Source organism: Hylobates moloch, unplaced genomic scaffold (assembly GCF_009828535.3).
Source record: "Hylobates moloch isolate HMO894 unplaced genomic scaffold, HMol_V3 SCAFFOLD_23, whole genome shotgun sequence".
Lineage (NCBI taxonomy): Eukaryota > Metazoa > Chordata > Mammalia > Primates > Hylobatidae > Hylobates > Hylobates moloch.
In genome coordinates, this window is record NW_026652298.1 from 40,180,808 (window position 1) to 40,205,543 (window position 24,736).

The 24,736-nt window shown below is 49.2% G+C and overlaps 1 protein-coding gene across 2 annotated transcripts in view; it reads right to left on the reverse strand.

The window, feature by feature from the left end:
- Positions 1 to 24,736, reverse strand: part of ABCA3 (ATP binding cassette subfamily A member 3) — a 62,048-nt gene that overhangs the window by 34,326 nt on the left and 2,986 nt on the right. The window contains exons 2-10 of one of the 2 annotated variants that reach the window (XM_032145092.2): positions 16,509 to 16,715; positions 15,341 to 15,645; positions 13,254 to 13,333; positions 12,849 to 13,113; positions 11,248 to 11,375; positions 10,359 to 10,524; positions 6,674 to 6,933; positions 3,997 to 4,113; positions 3,632 to 3,752 (exon numbers count right to left, since the gene is read on the reverse strand). In XM_032145092.2, the coding sequence (XP_032000983.1) occupies positions 3,632 to 3,752; positions 3,997 to 4,113; positions 6,674 to 6,933; positions 10,359 to 10,524; positions 11,248 to 11,375; positions 12,849 to 13,113; positions 13,254 to 13,307 (1,111 nt within the window). In that variant the 5' untranslated portion in view covers positions 13,308 to 13,333; positions 15,341 to 15,645; positions 16,509 to 16,715. The remainder of the gene's footprint in view (positions 1 to 3,631; positions 3,753 to 3,996; positions 4,114 to 6,673; positions 6,934 to 10,358; positions 10,525 to 11,247; positions 11,376 to 12,848; positions 13,114 to 13,253; positions 13,334 to 15,340; positions 15,646 to 16,508; positions 16,716 to 24,736) is intronic. The other variant, XM_032145094.2, reaches the window with a different exon arrangement.

The following is a 24,736-nucleotide window of genomic DNA, read 5'->3' on the forward strand; positions in this document are numbered from 1 at the left end:
ATAGTTTAAAAAAAAAAAGAAATTAAGAGGCCGGGTGTGGTGGCTCATGCCTGTAATCCCAGCACTCTGGGAGACGGAGGTGGGAGGATTACTTGAGGTTAGGAGTTTGAGACCAGCCTGGACAACATGGCAAAACCCGGTTTCTACAGAAATAGCCGGATATCGTGGCAAGCGCCTGTAATCCCAGCTACTTGGGAGGCTGAGGCGGGAGAATCACTTGAACCCGGGAGGTGGAGGTTGCAGTGAGCCCATTGTGCTACTACACTTAGCCTGGGCAACAGAGCGAGATTCCATCTCTAAAAAAAAAAAAACAGTAATTAAGAGATGTGAAAGACTGAAAGATACCGCCTCACACCCATTAGGATGGCGACTATAAAAAACAATCAATCAGAAAACAACAGGTGTTCACGAGGATGCAGGAGACTGGCAACCTGTGCGCTGCTGATGGGAATGCGCAGCAGTGCAGACACTGTGGGAAAGACAGTCTGGCAGTCTCTCTCAAAAGTTAAACACAGAATTGCCATAGGATTCAGCAACTTCACTTCTGGGTGTATGCCCAAAAATGAAAAGCAGGGACCCATGTCCAGCACAGCACACTCATGACAGCCACAACATAAGGGCACCCAAGTTGGATAGATGAAGAGGTAAACAAAATGTGGCCCATCTAGATTATGGAATATCATCTAGTCTTGAAAAGGAGGGGAATTCAGGCTACAACACAGATGAACCTTGGGGATGCCATGCTCAGTGAAATAAGCCAGGCACAGCATATAAACACTGTACGATTCCTCTTACATGAAGTCCCAGGGTCATCAAACTCATAGGGACAGGAAGAAGGATGCTGGTTTCCAGGGAACGGGGGTGGGGGAGTCAGTGTTTCACAGGGACTGAGTTTTCAGTCAGGAAACATGAAAACCATTCTGGAGGTGGACATGGGGGTGGCTGCACAACGATGTGAATGCTTAAAGCAGCCACAATGGTAATTTTTTTTTTTGAGAGCAAGTTTCACTCTTGTTGCCCAGGCTGCAGTGCAGTGGCGTGATCGTGGCTCACCGCAACCTCTGCCTCCTGGGTTCAAGTGATTCTCCTGCCTCAGCCTCCCAAGAAGCTGGGATTACAGGCATGTGCCACCACACCTGGCTAATTTTGTATTTTTAGTAGAGACAGGGTTTCTCCATGTTAGTCAGGCTGGTTTCGAAATCCCGACCTCAGATGATCTGCCAGCCTTGGCCTTCCAAAGTGGGATTACAGGCATAAGCCATCGTGCCCGGTCTTTTTTTTTTTTTTTTGAGATGGAGTCTTGCTCTGTTGCCACGCTGGAGTGCAGTGGCACAATCTCAGCTCACTGCAACCTCCGCCTCCTGGGTTCAAGCAATTCTCCTGCCTCAGCCTCCCGAGTAGCTGGGACCACAGGCACCCGCCACTACGCCCGGCTAATTTTTGTATTTTTTTTTTTTAGTTGAGACGAGGTTTCACTGTATTGGCCAGGATGGTCTCGATCTCCTGACCTCAAGATCCGCCCGCCTCGGCCTTGCAAATTGCTGGGATTACAGGTGTGAGCCATGGTGCCTGGTCGTAAATTGTTGTATGTATTTTACACATGCACACGCGCACACACACACACACACACAGCAAAGTCTGATGAGATATTACCAGAAATCTCATTGAAATTCTAATCGAAGACACATGAGCCCTCATATCGAAATGTTCATAAAGAAAAACACACCTAGACTTTTGGCAGACTCTCACCAACAATGAGTATCAGATGGCAATAAGGTAACATTATAACATTGCCAAGGGAGAATACCTATCTGTGCAGAATTTCACAAGCAGCTAAAATACTATGCAGGGGTGAGGGCAAAATAAAGTCACCTTTGGACATACAAAGTCGAAAGCATTGACCACTTACCAATGCCCACTAGAAGAACTACTCAAAGATGTGCTTCAACACAGAGAAGAGTGACTCTAAAAAGCTGGGTACACGAAAATCACGTGCACATCAGATATGCTGGCAAAGCACAGGAATGTCACATAGGAAATAACTGCTTATGATTTTTTTTCTTTTTTTGAGACAGGGTCCCTCTCGTTATCCAGGCTGGAATGCAGTGGTATAAACTCAGCTCACTGCAACATCCGCCTCCCGGGCTTAAGCAATGCTCCCACCTCAGCCTCCCAAGTAGCTAGAACCACAGGGGCATGCCACCATACCTGGCTAATTTTTAAACTTTTTTCTTTTTTTCTTTTTTTTTTTTTGTAGAGACAGGGTCTTGCCATGTTGCCTAGGCTGGTCTTAAACTCCTGGGCTCAAGCGATCCTCCTGCCTTGGCCTCCTAAAGTGCTGGGATTATAGGTGTGAGCTACCATGGCTGGTCACTTAGGTTTTCTTAAATGATAAAACAAACTAGACAACAATAAAAGTTAGGAGGTCAGGCATGGTGGCTCACACCTGTAATCCCAATGCTTTGGGAGGCTGAGGTAGGAGGATCACTTGAGATCAGGAGTTCGAGACCAGTCTGGGAAACATGGTGAGGAAAAAAAAAAAAAAAGCTAGGTGTGGTGGCAGGTACTGGTGGTCCGAGCTACTCAGGAGGCTGAGGCTGGAAGATAGCTTTGAGCTCAGCAGTTCAAGGCTGCAGTGAGCTGGGTCTGTGCCATTGCACTCCAGCCTGGGCAACAGAACAAGAGGCAGTCTCAAAAAAAAAAAAAAAAAAAAAGGCCAAGCGCAGTGGCTCACACCTGTAATCCCAGCACTTTGGGAGGCCAAGGAGTGTAGGTCGTTTGAGGTCAGGAGTTCAAGACCAGCCCGGACAACACGGCGAAACCCCGTCTCTACTAAAAATGCCAAAAAAAAAAAAAAAAAAAATTAGCCAGGCATGGTGGCACACGCCTGTAATCCCAGCTACTCAGGAGGCTGAAGCACAAGAATCACTTGAACCCCAGCGGCAGAGACTGCAGTGAGCCAAGATCACACTACTGCACTCCAGACTGAGCAACAGAGCAAGACTGCTCGAAAAAAAAAACAACAAAAAAACTGGGAACCTCTAAAAGTACTCAGAGTGGTGGTGAGGTTGGAGTTTTATCTGGGAGGAGGCTGGGCATACTGAATAACTTCACTTTTTGGAATTTTAGAGGTAGGTAATTAAGTGAAACATTAAAGGTGATCACTAAAAAAAGAGAAACACAACTTATAGCCTCTGAACCATCCGAGGTAAAAGGCACTAGAGGAGACTTTATCAGCCCAACAGAAGGCAGGAAAGGAAAACAAAGAAGCAAAAGAGAATGATAACAAAGTGACACACAAAATCCAGACAAGAGAAATGACCTTCAATGTAACTGTCACCGCAAGGCTCTGCACACGGCCGGGCTCACTGTCCTCACTTCTGGCTCGCCTTCCCTTTGGGCTGCTGGACAGCGCTTGGCATGGCCAGCTACACACCTGCCTTCTCTGAATTCTCCTTCTCCCTAAATTACGCTGACTTTCCTCCTCCCAGTCCAATCTTCCCCTGGTCAGCTCCTCCCTGGGCAGCTTCACCAGGCCCCTCTCCCTTCTGATCACAGCCTCTGAGTTAGTTCCATACAGATGGCCTTTGGCCCCTTGGCAACCCCACTCTGCCCCATGACTGGGGCTCACCTTTGCTGAAGAAGGTGCTGACCATGAAGCTGAAGGAGATGGTAGAGATGGCAAAGCACAGCAGGAAGGCCAGCACCAGGGACGGGTCGCTGCGGGACAGCACGGCTACATCCGGCTTCACCTGCAGGGCACAGGCAGGAGTCGGGCGTGGTAGGCCGGTGGAGGTGGACCAGGAGGACTCCTGACCATCCCTGGTCACAGGGACGCGGCTCCACCAAGAGGAGTGGGACATCGACAGCTCCTCTCCCCCATGAGGGACAGACGCTCTCTGAAGTCGCTGACCACAGAGTTCTTCCCAAGAGGGCGCTCCTGGGGCGCCCTGGCTCTCCCTGTCCTCACCAGAGCCCCACCGACGCCACACTCACCTTGACACAGAAGAGCAGGGTCATGAAGGAGGCAGCGATGAGGAGGAAGAGGAAGAACAAGAGGAACCAGGCACTCCAGTGCAGCCAGCTGCTGAGCCCCATCATGCGCATGTACTCCTGGGGAGAGAAGCCGTCACGCTGCTGGGGGCCCGCCACTGCCCGCCAGGATGGCACGTGCCAGGCTAGACGGCAGCAGGCCTGAGTCCGACTGTCCAGCAGCCCTGCATTCGACAATGTTTAACCTTGAGTGGAAAACAAAACTGCCCTCTCCTACCTTTCCTCTTTTTTTGAGACAGGGTCTTGCTGTGTTACCTAGGCTGGAGTGCAGTGGCACAGTCGTAGCTCACTGCAGCCTTATACTCCTGGACTCAAGCGAGCCTCCCGTCTCACCCTCCTGAGTAGCTGGGACTACAGATGGGCCCCACCATGCCCGGTTCCTTTTAAAAATTTGTTTGTAGAGACAGGGTCTTACTATGTCGGCCAGGCTCATCTTGCTCAAACTCCTGGGCTCAAGAGGCTGCCTGCCTCAGCCTCCCAAAGTCCTGGGATGACAGGCATGAGCCACTGCACCCGGCCAGCCCTCCATTCTGTGGAGCGATTCCACACTCCCACTGCATGCTCTCCAGTCTTTCTTGGTACTTGAGATAGTCCCCCGAAGCTGTGCGCTGCAGCTCGGATCCTACGTCAGGCGGCAGGAGCCCAGTCCTTCTGGCGGTGGGCCAAAAGACCCTGCCAGTTCCCAACCACGCCAACAGCAGCCTCCTTGGCTGTGAGATGTGACCACAGATCAGACCATAGCTGTGGATGCCATAGCCATTCATTCCCTCATCCTCCCCTACTCTGAAAGGAGGGGCCCAGAACCTCTGCAGTGAAGGATGAGGTGCAGTGATGGGGCGGCTCTGACCACACCTTCCTTCCTCACCTGCCCCACCAAGGAGTCATTAGTGGTGATGAGGAAACCCAGTTCCTTCACTGACCAAAAGTGCCTGGGGAGTCCTGGGGCGGCCACACTGACCAATATGGCAGCCAGCAGCCAAGTATGGCCGTTTCAACTGACGTTAATTAAAAATAAACATTCAGTTCCTCATTTCTTTTTCTTTCTTTTCTTTCTTTTTTTTTTTAGATGGAGTCTTGCTCTGCTGCCCAGGCTGGAGTGCAGTGGTGTCATCTTGGCTCACTGCAGCCTCTGCCTCCCAGGTTCAGGTGATTCTCGTGCCTCAGCCTCCCAAGCAGCTGGGATTACAGGTGCACGCTACCACGCCTGGCTAATTTTTGTATTTTTAGTAGAGACAGGGTTTCACCGTGTTGTCCAGGCTGGTCTTGAACTTCTGACCTCAAGTGATCCACCCACCTCGACCTCCCAAAGTGCTGGGATTACAGGCGTGAGCCAGTGCCCAGGGCTAGCCCTTTCTTATGCATAATTTCTGACCTACAGAACAGCAGGAAGAGGACCACGACGGTCTCTCACATTGCCACCGCTTAGGTTCAGTAACCGTTTCACGTTTTGCCCTATTTGTTTGATCTGTGTATCTGTATATGTGCACACGGTTTGTTGTTTTTTTTTTTTTTTCAGAATCATTTTATAGCCCACTGCTGACTCCCTCAATGCTGCGTAGTTTTATGAAAGTTATTTATGGCACCAAGCAGATGAACAACTGGGCAGCCTCAAAACAAGCCCCTGGCCAGGTGTGATGGCTCATGCCTGTAATCCCAGCACTATGGGAGAATGAGATGCGAGGCTGAGATGGGAGAATTTCTTGAGGCCAAGAGTTTCAGACCAGCCTTGGCAATATAGAAAGACCTCTGGCCGGGCGCGGTGGCTCACGCCTGTAGTCCCAGCACTTTTGGGGGCCGAGGCGGGCAGATCACAAGGTCAGGAGATCAAGACCATCCTGGCTAACACGGTGAAACTCCGTCTCTACTAAAAATACAAAAAAGAAATTAGCCAGGCGTGGTGGTGGGCGCCTGTAGTCTCAGCTACTCGGGAGGCTGAGGCAGGTGAATGGCATGAACCCGGGAGGTGGAGCTTGCAGTGAGCTGAGATCACGCCACTGCACTCCAGCTTGGGCGATAGAACGAGACTCCGCCTCAAAAAAAAGAAAGAAAGACCTCCATCTCTGCAACAAAAAAAATTAACTGGGTGTGGAGGTGTGCACCTGTAGTCCCAGCTACTTGCCGGGTGGAGATGGGAGATCACTTGAGCAAGGGGAGGAACAGGCTGCAGTGAGCAGTGTTTGCACCCCTGCACTCCAGCCTGGGTGGCAGAGAGAGACCCTGCCTCTAAGAAAAAAATAATACTAGGCTGGGCGCGTGGCTCACGCCTGTAATCCCAGCACTTTGGGGGCCAAGGCAGGCGGATCATGAGGTCAGGAGATCAAGACCATCCTGGCTAACACGGTGAAACCACGTCTCTACTAAAAATACAAAAAATTAGCCGGGTGTGGTGGCAGGCACCTATAGTCCCAGCTATTCAGGAGGCTGAGGCAGGAGAATGGCGTGAACCTGGGAGACGGAGCTTGTAGTGAGCCGAGATTGCGCCACTGCACTCCAGCCTGGGCGACAGAGCGAGACTCTATCTCAAAAAAAAAAAAAAAAACTAAAACACCAAACCTTTGGACATGGCCTCCCCAGGACAGTGCAGTTTCTAGAGCGTTGGGAAGCCAAAGCGGGCAGTCACCTTCAGCCTCCTTTCTTTCTCCTGCACGACAGCACGGGCAATGGTGAGCGCAGTGTAGGTGAAGCTGAGCAGCAGCAGCAGGGGCAGCTGGTATTGGATGGCCACGAGGAAGGGGTCTGCGATGAACGGCGGGTACGGGAACCTCTTGATGGTCACCGTCAGTCTCTGGAACAGCTGGCGTGTGGCAGCATCGGCATGGTACTGCATGATGGCCCGGTCCACGGCATGCTGCACGGCCAGGAAGCCTTCCCGGATGTACCCTGAGTGCGGGAGCAGAGGATGGCCCAGCCACCTCGAGGAGCTGCTCTCGAGGGCAGAGAGCCATGTGCATGGGGTCCATGGGGGAAGAGATGCTTGGGGTAACAGAGTGACTTCAGCTCAGGACCCCCATGGCCGCTCAGTGGTCCCACGGGACAAGGAAGGAAACGCACCACATACTGACAGCAAATGAAAAGAGTGATGTGATTGTCACTTCCACTTTGTAATTAACACAACACACAAAAAAATCACACACGTGATCACTTTTTTTTGTTTTTTTGTTTTGTTTTGGTTTGGTTTTTTTGAGACAGTCTTGCTCTCTCACTCAGGCTGGAGTGCAGTGGTGCGATCTCAGCTCACTGCAACGTCTGCCTCCTGGGTTCAAGCAATTCTCCTGCCTCAGCCTCCCGAGTAGCTGGGATTACAGGTGCACACCACCACGCCCAGCTAATTTTTTTTGTGTGTGTGTATTTTTAGTAGAGACAGGGTTTCACTATGCTGGCCAGGCTGGTCCCAAACTCCTGACCTCTGGTGATCTGCCTGCCTCAGCCTCCCAATGCTGGGATGACAGGTGTCAGCCACTGCACCCAGCCTGAGGGCTGAATTCTCATCAGGCATATTAGTGGGTCTAAGGCATGGACATCTGGAGGCAAAACTGAGGCTAGAATTGACCAGTCCCTGCGCCATGCCAGTCTCATACACGTTCTATCTCCTGGGGCTTTCCTAGGAGCTGGTTTTTCCAGCCAACTTTTCTTCCCCCTCAGGTTCTCTGTCTTGCTGGGGACTAACCGACTATTCTTAGTAACAAAACTTTTTTTTTCTAACAAAAGATATTTGCTCTGTGTGATTTGCCACAAAGGTTTTCCCCAGTCTGCTATGTGCTTTTTTAAATTTTTTATTTTTTTAAATCACCATTAGGCCTTTTCGTGTCTGGCAAATTTCCAATTTGTACATGCTGAAATCTGTCAGTCTTTTCCTTTGAGATTGGTTTTCTCTTGCTTCCAAGCTTAGGGAATTGTTCCCCAAAAACAGGAGGGAGCTGAGGAGCTCCTGCCCGGCCCCCAGTCTCAGCAGCCAGTGTCCCCTACTGCAGTCCCCTGCTGCAGGCAGCAAGCATCAGGTGTGACAGCAGGACATAGCTTCTCCTGAGCCCCAGGCTGGGTGACCTGTCAAGCGCATCGCTCTGGGGCCTCACATACCCCACACCAGGCCTTGTTCATCTTAGTTCCTTTTCTAGATGTAAAATCTTGCCCTAGAGCATTAGCCTGGTGGCAGCCCTGGCACCAGTAAGGGACATTGCTAAGCGCTGGCTGCATGCATGCTGCCTCCTGCCTGCCTGGCACTTATGTCTCAGAGTCATGCCTCATGGAGGGATGGGACGTTGCTGTGACTTCCATGGCAAACTTCCATGAGTTCTGTCTCCTGCCAGACCCGTGAAATACGACGTTCTCCAGAACACCCTGGACTTCCACCCAGAACCTACAGTGGGGTCTTTCTTGGCCTGACGGCTAAGCCTAGTCCTGGGTCTGAGTCACTTCTTGGCTGTCCCTAGCTCAGTTCTAAGACAAGACCATGCTTCAGAGGAGGCACACATTCCAACCGCCTGCCCACGTCCACACGAAGACACACACTGATGGGGCATCAGAGTAACCAAGATCTGGCTTCTATGAACGCCACACTGATTCCGTCAAACCATGGATCAGGTGCACAAGGACGGCAGAGCTAAAAATGCCAGTAAGTCTGTACACAGAGAAGGCCCGGAAGAAAAGGAAAATGTAAACCAAGCCCCAAGGACTCAAACGGGAGCTTTTAAAAGCTGACGTACAGCTGGGTGTGGTGGCTCACGCCTGTAATCCCAGAACTTTGGGAGGCCGAGGCGGGTGGATCATGAGGTCAAGAGATCGAGACCATCCTGGCCAACGTGGTGAAACCCTGTCTCTACTAAAAATACAAAAATTAGCTGGGCGTGGTGGTGTGCGCCTGTAATCCCAGCTACTTGGGAGGTTGAGGCAGGAGAATCGCTTGAACCTGGGTCACAGAGGTTGCAGTGAGCCGAGGTCGTGCCATTGCACTCCAGCCTGGTGACAGAGCGAGATTCTGTCTGAAGAAAAAAAAAAGCTGAAATACAAATGTTTCATTCAAGAGCACGTCTTCCAGGATATAGGGAAAGGGGCTTTGCTATATCTTTAAGGATTATTTTAGTCTTTCAGAAACCAGTTATACTAGATGTTTTACTTTTCCTATAAACAAGAGTAAATGTTCCTGAAAACTATTTCTTTTTTTTTTTAATTATACTTTAAGTTTTAGGGTACATGTGCACAGCGTGCAGGCTAGTTACATGTGTATCCATGTGCCATGTTGGTGTGCTGCACCCATTAACTCATTTAACATTAGGTATATCTCCTAATGCCATCCCTCCCCCTGCTCCCCACCCCACAACAGTCCCCGGTGTGTGATGTTCCCCTTCCTGTGTCCATAACAAATGGTGCTGGGAAAACTGGCTAGCCATATGTAGAAAGCTGAAACCGGATCCCTTCCGTACACCTTATACAAACATTAATTCAAAATGGATTAAAGACTTAAATGTTAGACCTGAAACCATAAAAACCCTAGAAGAAAACCTAGGCAATATCATTCAGGACATAGGCATGGGCAAGGACTTCATGTCTAAAACACCAAAAGCAATGGCAACAAAAGCCAAAATTGACAAATGGGATCTAAGTAAACCAAAGAGCTTCTGCACAGCAAAGGAAACTACCATCAGAGTGAACAGGCAACCTACAGAATGGGAGAAAATTTTTGTAATCTACTCATCTGACAAAGGGCTAATATCCAGAATCTACAATGAACTCAAACAAATTTACAAGAAAAAAACAACCCCATCAAAAAGTGGGCAAAGGATATGCACAGACACTTCTCAAAAGAAGACATTTATGCAGCCGAAAAACACATGAAGAAATGCTCATCATCACTGGCCATCAGAGAAATGCAAATCAAAACCACAATGAGATACCATCTCACACCAGTTAGAATGGCCATCATTAAAAAGTCAGGAAACAACAGGTGCTGGAGAGGATGTGGAGAAATAGGAACACTTTTACACTGTTGGTGGGACTGTAAACTAGTTCAACCATTGTGGAAGTCAGTGTGGCGATTCCTCAGGGATCTAGAACTAGAAATACCATTTGACTCAGCAATCCCATTACTGGGTATATACCCAAAGGATTATAAATCCTGATGCTATAAAGACACATGCACATGTATGTTTATTGCGGCACTATTCACAATAGCAAAGACTTGGAACCAAGCCAAATGTCCTGAAAAGTATTTCTTCAAGAAATACTTTTGCAAGGTGGGGCTGCCCCCACATAACTGTCACTAGTCAACAGCCCGGGCTGGTGACACGAACCCTAACCGAGCTTCTCACCAGGTTCTCCACCATCAGGGGATGTAGGTTCCCTTGGTCCTGGGTTTGGGAAAAGCGGGAAAAGGGAAGTAGTGTGCCAGCCTTCTGTCTCCTTCAGGAAAAAGGAGGCTGTTTGGGTCCACATGTAATTTCTCCGTGTGTAACTGAACCGTAGGTGATATTTCACCTGTGGAAAAAAAGAGAAAACCAGCTGTTCCGAGAGATCCAGACAGAGAGACAAGCAACACTGTGGTGTGGGAGAGCGCTTAGGGGGCTGTCACAGCCGAGAACTCACGACTCCCCCGCCTCTGAGAATCTCCAACAGGCCCAGGAATGTCACACTGAGTGGTCCCTGTCCCAGCAGGAGCAGGGAGCCACACAGGGGCCCCTTTTGGGGGGTGGCTCTTGGCCATTCCTAATTCTAATGTGAAGTGCCACCAAGTGTTCAGGATCCCTGGAGGGCCGCCAACCACAATGCTAGATGGACTTGATGGCTTCCTAATTTTAAAGCCATCAGGCATGCAAAAACCTCACTTTCTTTCTTTCCTTTTTTCTACCAGATCATATTTAAGTCCTAAATATCTGCTACTTTCCTTATCTATCTTATTAGACTCTGTCCTGGAGACCAGTAATATCTTTCATAAAATGAGGGAACAGAAAGGAGCTTGGGGTGGCCACAGGCAGGTGCATTTTCTAACCTGTTCTGCCCCGTGGGTTAAAATGTCGCCAAGGTCCCCTTGGCGGGGACTGTGATGATGCTATCAGACCCACAGGAGAGACTGCTGTTTACTCGCAGGCACGCAGAGGTTTAAGGGAAAGCGCTGCCTTTTACAGGTTGAACTAGTGACGCGGGAGGAAGCGGAGGCCTTGCTGATGGGCTGTGACTGCTCGGCCCGGCCGCATGTCTTACCGCCAGCGGCAGGGGTTCCTTGCTGTGGTTGAAGGGGTGCTCAAAGACCACGGCGGCCAGCACGCTGGACGAGCGGTTGTCATACCTAATGTAGTCCTCAAAGTCCTTCTCGGAGGGAAAGCCGCGCACTGCAGAGAGAGAGCACGGGAGCTGTGGTTGCCCAATCTGCCCTCCTGCTTGAAAAATCTGGGTGGTTCAGGTCACTGGCACATGAAAGACGGCAAATCCTCCAGGGCTTTGTAAACCCTTCCTGAGACTCAAGGCAGCTTTCATCTTTGGCAGAGAGACAGGCTGCCATCAAGGAGGGCACAATGGCAGGGTCAGAGCCCAGGCAGTGATTTCTCTCGGCGCGGGTTTTTTGGAGCAGAGCTGGAGGCTCCGGGCAGCGCCTGCAGCAAGGCCCAGGGGAGCAAACCCACCACCCACCCTGCACTGGGCTCTGCAGCCCAGGGTGGCTTCTCTGTCTCAACACCAAAATGGTGTGTTTTTAGAAATGGAGTGGACACTAACTCAGAGTGTTTGAAAGGCTTTTTCTATCATCCAGATACTCTTTAACAATTCAGAAAGGGTTTTACTGTCGTCATTGTGTGAGGGACCAAGGCACTTCCTCTGAGTGTTTGCTACAAGGAATTAAAGCCTGGGAGGTAAATGCCGAAATGCGGAGACGAAAATGGACGACAGCTCTCATCCCGACAGCAAGGGTTTAGGAGCGAGCAGCACGCACAGTGGGAGTTCCCTTCTCAGGCTTTCTCATCACTGTTTTCAGAGCTGCCCACCTGAAACCACGACCCAGAAAAGATTCTTGGCACCACACGGTCCAACCGTGCCCTGCCCTTGTCACAAAAGGGCTTTCCTTGGCTCAAGTCCACCCAGGCATCCCTGTAAAGTCCTGTCTACCCTACTGACCATCAGATGCAGTTCCAGGGCCCGGTACTGCTAAGGCTGCTGCACCTGCTGCTCCCCGGGGCCCTCACGGCTCTGCAAAGGTGGGCGGTCAGCCCTTGTCCCATTGTATAATGAGGCATGGCCACAGAGAAGCTGGGGGATTCCCTGGGTGGCTCAGCCACCGACAGGAGACTTGATGCTAGTTGGGCTTGATGGCTTCCTAGTCTTAGTGCCATCAGGCAAGCAAAAACTTCACTTTCTTTTTTCCCTTTTTCTGCCAGGTCGTATTTAAGTCCCAAATATCTGCTACTTTCCTTATCTATCTTATTGGACTGTGTTCATAGAGGCCTGGAGACCAGTGATGTCTTTCATAAAATGAGGGAACAGAAAGAAGCTGGGGCAACTGCAGGCAGGTGCATTTTCTAACCTGTTCTGCCCCATGGGTTAAAATGTCACCAGGGTCCCTTTGGTGGGGACTGCGATGGTGCTACTGGACCCAAAGGAGAGGCTGCTATTTACTCGCAGGCACGCAGAGGTTTAAGGAAAAGCAGTGCCTTTTACAGATTGAAGTAGTGACGCGGGAGGAAGCGGAGGCCAAGTCTGGACAGGGTGAGCTCCTCACCCAGCTGCTTCGCACATCCTGGGCTCGACCCCTGCCTGCCCAGCCCTGCGGAGGCACCACTAGGTCCAGCACCGAGAGCCCCAGCATGTCTCACCGCGCATGTTGATCACAAGTGCCCTGTGCACTGTCTCGGTGACGGTCTTGGCAGCGTCACTGTGAGAAGGGATGTAGGCGAGCTCCCAGGTGTCTCCTGGCGGAGGGAAGGTGAAGAACAGAGGCAGCTCCTGGATGGACTGGCCCGGGTAGATGGTGGCGTTGGGCACATTTTCCGACTGAATCTTCAAGCGAAGCCAGATCAGGATCCCAGAAAACAGCAATGGCAGGAAGAGTTCCAGGATTGTCACCAGGACTTTCCGCTTCTGGAAGAGATACACAATAGGGCACGCTGATGGGCTGCAAGGTAGAAGCAGGGGCATGCAGACAGCCCCTCCCTCAAGGGCGTCCCCAGGAGCCTCTGGGCTGGGCACGCGGCTGACCTCCCTCCAGGGTCTGGACGTACCTGCAGGGTGTAGTTCTTCCAGAGGAGAAGTGCCAGCTGCCTGAGCACAGCCATCGTCTTGCTGGAACGGACGCCCAGTGCTAGTTACAGACCAAAGACAGAGAGCGTGGGTGCGCAATAGAAACACGCAGAGTGGGGATTTGGGGAAAAGCCACGGACCCTTTTTCCTCCACGTCTCTCACCTTCTTTTGTGCCACTTTAACTCCAAACACCCCTGGAGGGAAGGGTACAAGGCCTGTGCCATGCCCACCCTCAATCCTCTACCCTGCACATCCAAAGAGCATAGTCTTTTTGGCCAGGTGCAGTGGCTCATGCCTGTAATCCCAACACTTTGGGAGGCCAAGGCAGGTGGATCACTTGAAATCAGGAGTTCGAGACCAGCCTGGCCAACATGGTGAAACCCCGTCTCTATTGAAAATACAAAAATTAGCCGGGCGTGGTGGCAGGCGCCTGTAATCCCAGCTACTGGAGAGGCTGAGGCAGGAGAATCGCTTGAACCCGGGAGGCGGAGGTTGCAGTGAGCCAAGATCGTACCACTGCACTCCAGCCTGGGGGCAACAGAGTAAGACTCTGTCACAAACAAACAAACACCAAAAAAAACCAAACAGCATAGTCTTTTTGGAGCCCGACTTGTTCCTTGGTGAATGTAAGATCAATGACATGCTTTTTATGTGCACTCTGACTTCTGTAGTGGTTTTAAAAATTTTTGTTTGTTTCTTTTGAGACAGGGTCCTGCTCTGTTGCCCAGGCTGGAGTGCCGTGGTGCGATCACAGCTCACTGCAGCCTCAAACTCCCGGGCTCGTGATCCTCCCACCTCAGCCTCCCGAGTAGCTGGAACTACAGGTGCATGGCACCATACCCGGCTAATGTTTTTAATTTTTAGTAGAGACTAAGTCTTGCTCTATTTCCCAGGCTGGTCTCGAACTCTTGGCCTCAAGCAATCCTCCAGCTTCATCCTTGTAGTGCTATTTACCATTTGATAAATGCTATTAGGATGTTCTTGGTGATTAATATGGATTTGCTACTTATTAGCAAAATATTCAGGCTTATAGAATTCCACTTACTGACTGACCAGCTTTATTCTTAACCAACACTGAACCCATAAAAGAAAACTTAACATAGTGTCCTGGGTGAAAGGAGGGGAAAGGAGGGGCTTGGAATTTGGGCCCCCATTGACCTTGCTGCCCCGGAGCAGGCCCGGGTAGGCAGACATGCTGGTGGGGCCGTCAGCCACACCCTCTCCTTGGCCCTAAAGACCGTTTTTTCATGTTGTTATTATATGTACTGGCGTCAGAGCCTCGCAGCAAAAGACTAGCCATTTTCTTCTTCTTTTTTCTTTTTCTCTTTTTTCTGTTTTTTTTTTTGAGACAGAGTCTTGCTCTGTCACCCAGGCTGGAGTGCAGTGGTGCGATCTGGGCTCACTGGAACCTCCGCCTCCTGGTTTCAAGCGATTGTCCTGCCCCAGCCTCCCGAGTAACTGGGATTACAGGTGCCTGCCACCACGCCTGACTCATTTTTATATTTTTAGTAGAGATGGGGTTTCACCATGTTGGTCAGGCTGGTCTGAACTCCTGACCTCAAATGATCCGCCCGCCTCAGCCTCCCAAAGTGCTGGGATTATAGGCATGAGCCACTGTGCCCAGTTGCCATTTTCATCTTTACCACCTGTCCAACGAAAATTCATCCAAAAAATAATCTATCCTATATTATATAGGATCATGATATTTAAATCTGGCACATATAATGGGGGAAAAAATCTGCCAAAAGATGATCAAATACAGGTGATAGCAGAAATGAGAGCTTAGATCTGTAAAGGTATTCCCTCAATTTAGGTAAAATCTGTCTTACTAAATTTCAAATATCAGAAACAGAGGCTGGGTGTGGTGGCTCATGCTTGTAATCCAGCACTTAGGGAGGCCGAGGCAGGAGGATCCCTTAAGCCCAGGAGTTCGAGACCAGCCTGGGCAACACAGCAAGACCCTATCTCTATACAAATAAAATAAAATTAAATTTAAAAAAAGGAACACAGACACTGAACCCAGAGTTAAGTTCATCTCGTGAACTTAAGAGTTCATGAGATGCTAACCTGCTAGAGAAGTAGGTAGTCTGAATAAGTTCAGGTAGGCGCTGCAACACCCAGGAAATAGGAGAAACGTGCTCTGAAAACTGAGTGTAAAGAGGGTGAGGTGTGCAGACGGGGCTACTCTGTCCTGGAGAGGCAGGGAAGGCAATGGAGGAGGGGCAGTCTAGAGAGACCCTGGTGCTGGTCCACTCGCTACAACTGCAGGCAGACAGGAGTCCTTCCCACTCAGCGTCCTTCATGTGCGGAAAAGCCTCCTTCACTCACAGTGGAAGAGTTTCAAGTTCAGTTGCTCAGCTCCACACTCATGGCTGATCCACACCCAACATCATCCATCAACCAGGTGAAGATGCACGGGAGAGAAAGGCAAACAATTAGTGAGTCATTCCTAGATCACCGTGAGCTAGTGCTCCCCGACAATGACCCGGGAGACTCCAGCGTGCGGGGAAGGGTTTTGTTTTTTTTTAAATGACCCATTTTACTTTTGGTTTGGTTTCAGTCCATTGAAAATCATTTATATTAAGGCTCTTTTTAAATTAAAACTCTTGCTTTTTTTTTTTTTAAGGATGTGGCTGTTGATATCTAATAATATTCAAAATTTATGCTTTAAAGGGTTGTCAATAAATATTTACATGAAACACAACTGCAAACAATTAAGAATTAATTTAAAATGACTTTTAATGAATCATATTGTTAAAAAGTGAAGAAATTAAAGCCAAAATAGTATGAAGTGCTATTAAGTGGCAACTTAATAAATTATCCCAATTCTTTTAAAATTAATAAGGTAGAAGACCTGTCTCAAAGTCAGTTGCTGATGATGAAAAAAACAGGAGTGACTTAAAGATACACATTAAGGCCTGTGGTTTATAAAAGGTTTCTAGAAGTGGTTTAGGCAAAAAGAGGAGGCCAGTGCCTCCGTTTGGGGCCATCATCCCGGGGACGTACACTCCAGATGGACGTGGGGTTGGCTGAGATGAACGTTCTGCCTCTACCAAGTGAGGAATATAAAACAGTCACAGTTCAAAGAAGCCTTCTGGTTAGAGGAACAGACAACTTCCCTTACTGGAAGCCTGGCCAAGAAAGGACTGGGAGTCCCAGGGCTGGGAGAGAAGGTCAAGAAAGACAGACCACCCACCTTCCCACACAGGCTGCAGGGCAGTACCAGGGAACTGACCTGGGTCCCAGAAGAGGTTCCGCACAGCAGGTCTCCCTTCAGGACTACAGGGGAACTGGCCAGGAGGAGGCAGCTCCACACAGAGGGCTCCGGGGTGGGGCCTGAGAGCCTCTGGAGTGGGGCAGGGCAACCCTGAGGTTTGGGAACACCGTGGCCTCACAGGACATCAGGAGGGGCCCAGGGCTCACGGGCATGACTCTCCGGCACCTTTGGACAGATGGAGGGTGTTTGAGTGTAATTTGGAAAATAATTATAAAACACTTCTTACCAAGTTAGAAAATAGAAGAGCAAAATAGATTTTGAGGACGTTACTTAAAACTGAGCAGATCTGATGAAAAATTTTGGATTCAGAAGATAAACACCTGGCCGGGCATGGTGGCTCACGCCTAAACAATTCCAGCACTTTGGAAGACTGAGCTGGGCAGATCACCCGAGGTCAGGAGTTTGAGACCAACCCAGCTAACATGGCAAAACCCCATCTCTACTAAAAATACAAAAATTAGCCAGGTGTGGTGATGTGCACCTGTCCCAGCTACTCGGGAGGCTGAGGTGGAAGGATCACTTGAACCCAGGAGGTGGAGGTTGCAGTGAGCCGAGATGGTGCTAACTCAGAGTCATCAACTTCAAAATGACCCTGTCTCAAAAAAAAAAAAAGAATATAAGCTCTACTTTTTTTTTTTTTTGAGACAGTTTCACTCTTGTCGCCCAAGCTGGAGCACAGTGGTGCCATCTCAGCTCACTGCAACCTCCACCTCCCAGGTTCAAGCAATTCTCAGCCTCCCAAGTAGCTGGGATTACAAGCACGCACCACCGCATCCAGCTAATTTTTGTATTTTTAGTAGAGATGGGGTTTCACCAAGTTGGCCAGGTTGGTCTCAAACTCCTGACCTCAAGTGATCCGCCGACCTTGGCCTCTCACAGTGTTGGGATGACAGGCATGAGCCACCGTGCCTGGCTGGAAACTCTGCTTTCCTGCTTGTAAGCACTCTGCTTCTACAGCCTCCTCATCCTCTCATGGCTTCTGGCAACATCACCCTTTTTTTTTTTTTTTTTTTAGACAGAGTCTCGCTCTGTCTCCCAGGCTGGAGTACAGTGGTGCGATCTCTGCTCACTGCAAACTCCGCCTCCTGGGTTCCCGCCATTCTCCTGCCTCAGCCTCCCGAGTAGTTGGGACTACAGGCACTAGCCACAGTGCGCGGCTAATTTTTTTTTGTATTTTTCAGTAGAGACAGGGTTTCCACCGTGCCAGCCAGGATGGTCTCGATCTCCTGACCTCGAACATCACCCTTTTGCAGACAAAGAAACGAGGAGGAAATGCCTGGCCCAAAATCACACAGCAAGAAACTGCAAAGTCAGGATTTGAACCTTGGCTTGTTTTAACTTCCAAGTCTGTCTTCTAACTACTACACTACCACATCCTGTGGGTCCTAAAAACACAGAACAACTTCCAACTTCATACGAGTTTTGCATATCACTCCTAGAACATAACATCAGAAATTGAAAAGTAAAAAAGACCCCAAAGTCCCACCACCTTAATAGAAGTTTTCTTTTCTTTCTTTCTTTTTTTTTTTTTTTTCTGAGACAGGGTCTTGCTGTGTCGCCCAGGCTGGGCACGATCTCGGCTCACTACAACCTCCACCTCCCAGGTTCAAGTGATCCTCCCGTCTCAGCCTCCCAAGTAGCTACAGGCACATGCCACCATGCCCGGCTAATTTTTGTATTTTTAATAGACAGGGTTTCGCCATGTTGGCTAGGCTGGTCTCAAACTCCTGACCTCAAGTGATCCACCCGCCTCAGCCTCCCAAAGTGCGGGGATTACAGGCATGAGCCACCGTGTCCTGACGAGGTTTTATCTCTGTGCCCCCACAGCACCCAGCTTGTTGCCTGATACGTGCGAGGCTTTACCTAAAGTCTCACTGAACGCTATGCTTGCATCTGTTCTGTTTCAGCAAAAGGAATTTAAAGGAAGAGATCCTAGAATTACAAAATCTGGAAAGTTTTTTGTTACAAAAGCAAATGTACACAAGAGAAAGAAGTTAATGTTCCTTCTCCACTTGACGCCGAGGCGGCAGAGTCTCCTGAAGCGCTGATGACTGAGGCCCAGGACCGGCCCCGGCTGGGCCCCCATCAGCTACTCTAAGTTAAACACTCAGGACTCCAGCCACTCCTAAAGCTGCCGCCTCTGCCCAGCAAGAGGACAAGAGCAGAGCTTCAAGAACTTTCCTTTGAAGAGGCTCTCTTCACTAGTCCCGGGACACAGTCAGGAAGGGGAAGGCAAACCTTTTCCCCTCTCTATAAAAGGTTTGCTTACTGTTAAAATATTAAACATCACACACATCATTGAGTATCTCATTGTTTGCTTTTTAGGTGAGCAACTGACTCGGTGCAGAGTGAGAGCATACTGCTGGCTGCTCATTTCTGAGAACTCTCTTGACGGCACAAATTCTTCTACAAATGGTCTTTCCAGTAACTGTCGTCAGCTCAAGAGCCATCGGCTGTGCCAGTTAACAAGCACTGTGGCTCTTCAGGGGGCCACTGCTCAGCAGCAAATTGGAGAAATTCCAAACTCCTCCATTTCTTTCTTTTTTTCTTTTTGAAACTTTAAAATCCCTCAAAAACTTTATTATACAGGTGAATTTTGATAGTCATGACGGGCTTATCGGTAGGATTTCTGGCAGCAAGCACAGGCACCAGGGCCTCCAAACTTTTTGGACTCGCAGCGACAGGGATCAGCTACCAGCAGGGTCGGGTCACACTGGATGAGGATGTCTTTGCTCTCCTTCTTCGAAGCGTCATCCACATGTTTCTGGTAATAGGCCGCCAGGGCTTTGGAGATGGACTGATGGATAGCATAAATCTGGGCCACATGACCACCACCCTTCACACGGACACGGATGTCCACACCAGCAAATCCCTCCGTGCCAGGAAGTAGAACTGGCTCCAGCAGCTTGTACTGTAGTGTGGGCGGCTCAATCATCTCCAGGGGCTGCCCGTTCACCTTGATGAGACCATTGCTACGTTAGCAGTGCGCCACAGCTGTGGCCGTCTTCTTGCGTCCGAAGACCTGCACCGACTGCCTCCTCCATTTCTTTATTTGTGGTTTGCAGGTATTTTTGTGTGCACCATAGGCTTGAATTTGCCATCCAATTCCTACGTGCCCTTTTTTTTTTTAAGACACAGGCTTGCTTTGTCACCCAGGTTGGAGTGCCGTTGCGTGAGCAGGGCTCATTGCAGCCTGGTGCTCCTGGGCTCAAGTGATCATCTTGCCTCAGCCCCCTGAGCAGCTGGGACCACAGGCACATGCCACCATAACTGGCTACTTATTATATTTTTTGCAGAGATGGAGTCTTGCTATGTTGCCCAAGCTGGTCTGGAACTCCTGGCCTGAAACAATCTTCCCATCTTGGCCTCCCAAAGTACTGGGACTATAGGAATGAGCCATGCTGCCTGGCCCTTATGTGCCCTTCCAAAAGAAGTTTTCATACCTGCATATATGGAGCAGAGGTCCCTGGGGGTGGCAGGTCTTGAGACCCATGAACAGAAGGGACAGGCCAGAGTGAGGGGCATAAGACCCATTACGCCATGTGTTCGTATTGTATTCTGAGCTTGGGTGCACCTCCCTCCATGAAAGCCTGTCCACAAAGGCATAGAGAAATCCACTCATGGAAAGAAGGGGGCCTTGATAAAGACACAGGTGGACCACCCCAAGATGCACAAAGACAGCCACCAACCATGGCTCTGCTCGCTTTGCCACAAGTGTGCAGCACAGCGACAGCCTTGTGGGTGGTGCTGGTCACATTTGGTGCTTTTCCTTCGGGGGAGGACCCAACATCCCAATATTGACACCAGGAGTCTGCAACAGCCAGCCAGCATCAAAGGTCCACGTGTATGCGCACTGAGGCATGTAGGACAGTCAATTAGTGGAGGCCGGTAGAATTCATGGTCTTTTAGGGTATACAAGACCAAAAAGCATTTGTTCATTCAACAATTGCCAAGTTTTTGCTGTCTGACGGGCACTTGTACAAGGTACTGAGGATTTGGAAATGAAAATAACATTCCTTTTTTTTTTTTGAGACAGAGTCTCACTCTGTTGCCCAGGCTGGAGTGCAGTGGTGTGATCTCAGCTCACTGCAACCTCCGCCTCCTGGGTTCAAGCGATTCTCCTGCTTCAGCCTCCTGAGTAGCTGGGATTACAGGTGTGCGCCACCATGCCTTGCCAGTTTTTTGTATTTTTAGTAGAGACAGGGTTTCACCATGCTGGCCAGGCTGGTCTCAAACTCTTGACCTTGTGATCCACCCGCCTCAGCCTCCCAAAGTGCATGCTGGGATTACAGGCATGAGCCACCACGCCTGGCCGATGATAACATTCTTAATCCAAGGAGTTCACAGTCCCCGAACACTTGCATGCACTGTAATTGCTGTGACTGATGCTAAATAAATATGGCAAGATTCAGGAGAAGACGCGAATTAATTATGTGTGTGAGACAGCAAGCAAGACAGGGAGATGGCCCGGGAGGGTGACGGGGGCAGGTGACATGGGAAGCTGGTCTTGAATGACTCATTAGTTGGGACAGGAAGGACATTACAGGACCCTGGAGACAGACTGTGTATAGGGAGCAGCGAGTCATTCCGAGTGGCAGTGCAGAGAATGAGCCAGGAAAGGCAGCAGATCCGGGGCCCACGTCATCAAGGCGCCGGACTCTGCACCAAGAAGGGAGCTCGGGGTGTATCCCAATGGGCAGTGATGCTGGGTGAGGGTGACTGGTTTTGTTTAATCCTTTATCTAGGACATGATCTTTTTTGAGGGAGGGGTGCAAAATAAATATTTGAAAATGTCTAATTCAGTGGATCCTGTGGATGAAATGCCCAAACACCAGTAAATTTTTTTTTTTTTTTTTTTTTTGAGACAGAGTCTCACTCTATCACTCAGGCTGGAGTGTGGCCTGATCTTGGCTCACTGCAACCTCCAGCCCCCAGGTTCAAGTGATTCTCCTGCCTCAGCCTCCCAAGTAGCTGAGGCCTACAGATGCCCGCCACCACACCCAGCTAATTTTTTGTATTTTTAGTAGAGACAGAGTTTTGCCATGTTGGCCAGGCTGGTCTTGAACTCCTGACCTCAGGTGATCCACCTGCCTCGGCCACCCGAAGTGCTAGGATCACAGGTGTGAGCCACCGTGCCCGACTTAAATATTATTTTCTTTCTTTCTTTCTTTTTTTTTTTTTTTTTTGAGACGGAGTTTCACTCTTGTTGCCCAGGCTGGAGTGCAATGGTGTGATCTTGGCTCACTGCAACATCCGCCTCCTGAGTTCAAGTGATTCTCCTGCCTCAGCCTCCTGAGTAGTTGGGATTACAGGCACCCACCACCATGCCCAGCTAATTCTTGTATTTTTAGTAGAGACGGGGTTTCACCATGTTGTCCAGGCTGGTCTCGAACTCCTGACCTCAAGTGATCTGCCCACCTCTGCCTCCCAAAGTGCTGGGATTACAGGTGTAAGCCACTGTGCCCAGCCCTAAATATTATTAATATATAAAAAAGCAGGCACATTTATAGAGTATAGTCCTCACCCTTCCCAGGGATCTCCAAATGGGGTGGGCTAGACAACCTGCAGCAGTGAAAAAGTGATGAGAAAATCTGCTTCTAGGTATTTGTCTTCAAAAATGTGAAAAAAATGGCTTCACTGATTTTTTTGTTTGTTTCCTGTAGGGAAAGGGTCTCGGTCACACACTGTTATCCAGGCTGGAATGCAGTGGTGATCCTCCTGCCTCAGCCTCCGAAGTAGCTGGGACTACAGGCATGTACCACCACACCTGGCTTTTTTTTTTTGTAGAGATGAGTCTCACTATGTTGCCCAGGCTGTTCTCAAACTCCTGGGCTCAAATGATCCTCTTGCCTCAGCCTCCCAAAGTGCTGGGACTACTGGCATGAGCTGCCATCACACCCTGCCAGCTTTACTGATATTTAATACTTGGACAGACCCTGATGTTCACGCTGGCTTGTATGTCAGCAGCCGCGGCATCCTGACTGAGGAGGCGGTGCCCTGTGATGTGGGGGGTGATGGTGGGCCCTCACAAGTCTACTTTAAGCATCTTAGGCGTGTTGGAGTTTACAAGTTTCAGGGCATTCCAGTTCTGGTCAATTAAAACAAACAAACAAACAAAACACAGAAACTCAAGACCCTTAAATAGCGAAAGCTTTACAATGCTTCGCAGTGATATGGAAAATGACCATGAATATCTTTTGTGTGACTTCGAGGCTTACTGGTCATTTCATGACTTGGTACTTCAAAGAGTCAGAGAATTTAAGGAGAAGGTACAGATTTTCTTTTGTGAAAAGTTCCAAATCTGGAGACATTTTTTTCGTTTTTAATGACAAATGACTGCAGCAGTGTGTCATTTACCTTTTTTCTTTTAAATAGACACAACGCAATCTGTCCCTTCAAAGAAAAAGTGACAGTATATGAGTTACAGCTTTTCAAAAACTATCTGTACCAAGAATAGAGCATTTGTGAAAACAGACGTTTGAAGGTTTCCACAATTACGTGACTGCGTTCCCAATGATGCTACAAGCGTACTGTCTACATGAACGTTTACACCCGCACACCAAAACATCTTCAGCACCAGAATCTCCACCTATCCTGATAGCCCCTGAACATACCCAGCCCAAATTCATCAAGGGCCCTCAGATGATGGGTAAATGAAATGGAAAAACAAGTACCCTGCCTGGTAAGCACAGGGTCTGTGCCTTTCTCTGTATCATGTTTATGTGTAAATGCTGTTACTAACTAGGGCCTGAAATAAATAAAACTGTTTTTTTTGAGACAGAGTTTCACTCTTGTTGCCCAGGCTGGAGTACAATAGTGCAATCTCGGCTCAGTGCAACCTCTGCCTCCCAGGTTCAAGTGATTCTCCGGCTTCTGCCTCCTGAGTAGCTGGAATTACAGGTGCCCACCAGCACGCCCAGCTAACTTTTTTTTTTCCTTTTGTAGAGACAGGGTTTCACCATGTTTACCAGGCTGGTCTCGAACTCCTGACCTCAAGTGATCCACCCACCTCGGCCTCCCAAAGTGCTAGGATTACAGGCGTGAGCCACCTCACCTGGTCAATAAACAGAACTTTCAATTGATCTTAAATGCTGGGACTTAGGATTCAATGAGCATTTATAAATGGGATGTGGACACATGGCTTTCATCTTTAAAAAGCATGTTTATACAATAGTTTTCGTAGCATTCATATGTTGGATAAATTTAATCATGTTTATTTCACCTCTCATCCTTTTTTTTTTTCTCTTTTAGAGACAGGGTCTTGCTGTTTCCCAGGCTGGAGTGCAATGGCATGATTATAGCTCACTGCATTCTTGAATTCCCAGGCTCAAGCAAACCTCCTTCCTCAGCCTCCAGAGTAGCTGGGACTTTAGGTGCATGCCACCATACCTGGCTGTTTTTTTTTTTTTAGTAGAGACAGGGTCTCACTATGTTGCCCAGACTGTTGTCAAACTCTTGGCCTTAAGGGAATCCTCTCATCTCAGCCTCCCAAAGTGCTGGGTTTACAGGTGTGAGCCACCATGTCTGGCCTTCGTCCCTTTAAAAGATCTATATTTGTATATATTTCTATGTCCATAATACATCAGGACAGTAATTGTAATTTATAACACATAATATATATCGGGCTGCATGTTTACATTCATTCTTTTACACATAACAGTACACATGAAAAAAAAAGTCTGAGGCCTTTTTTTTTTTTTTTTTTGATGCAGGGTCTCACTCTTTTGCCTAGGCTGGAGTACAGTGGTGTGATCATGGCTCACTGTAGCCTTGACCTCCTGGCTCAAGTGATCCTCCCACCTCAGTCTCCCAAATAGCTGGGACCATGGGTGTGCACCACCATGCCCGGCTAATTGTTTGATTTTTTTTTTTAGAGACGGGATCTTGCCGTGTTGCCCAGGCTAGTCTTCCAACTTGTGGCCTCCAGTGATCCTCCCACCTTGGCCTCCCAAAGTGCCGACATTACAGACATGAATCACTTGCACTGGCCAAGGCCAACTTAAAAACTCAGTGGCCCTTCTGGGGATGAGGTAGGAACAAATGCACAAGCCACAGCCATTGGCTGAGAGCTGGGGAGGCTGGTTTGAGGCTGTGGCACCGGCAAGGTGGAGCCCTAGCTTGCTGGCGCTCATACTCAGCACCACAGGCGCTGCCTGGAGTTGGAAGCGGCTGCCTCCCTAGGATCA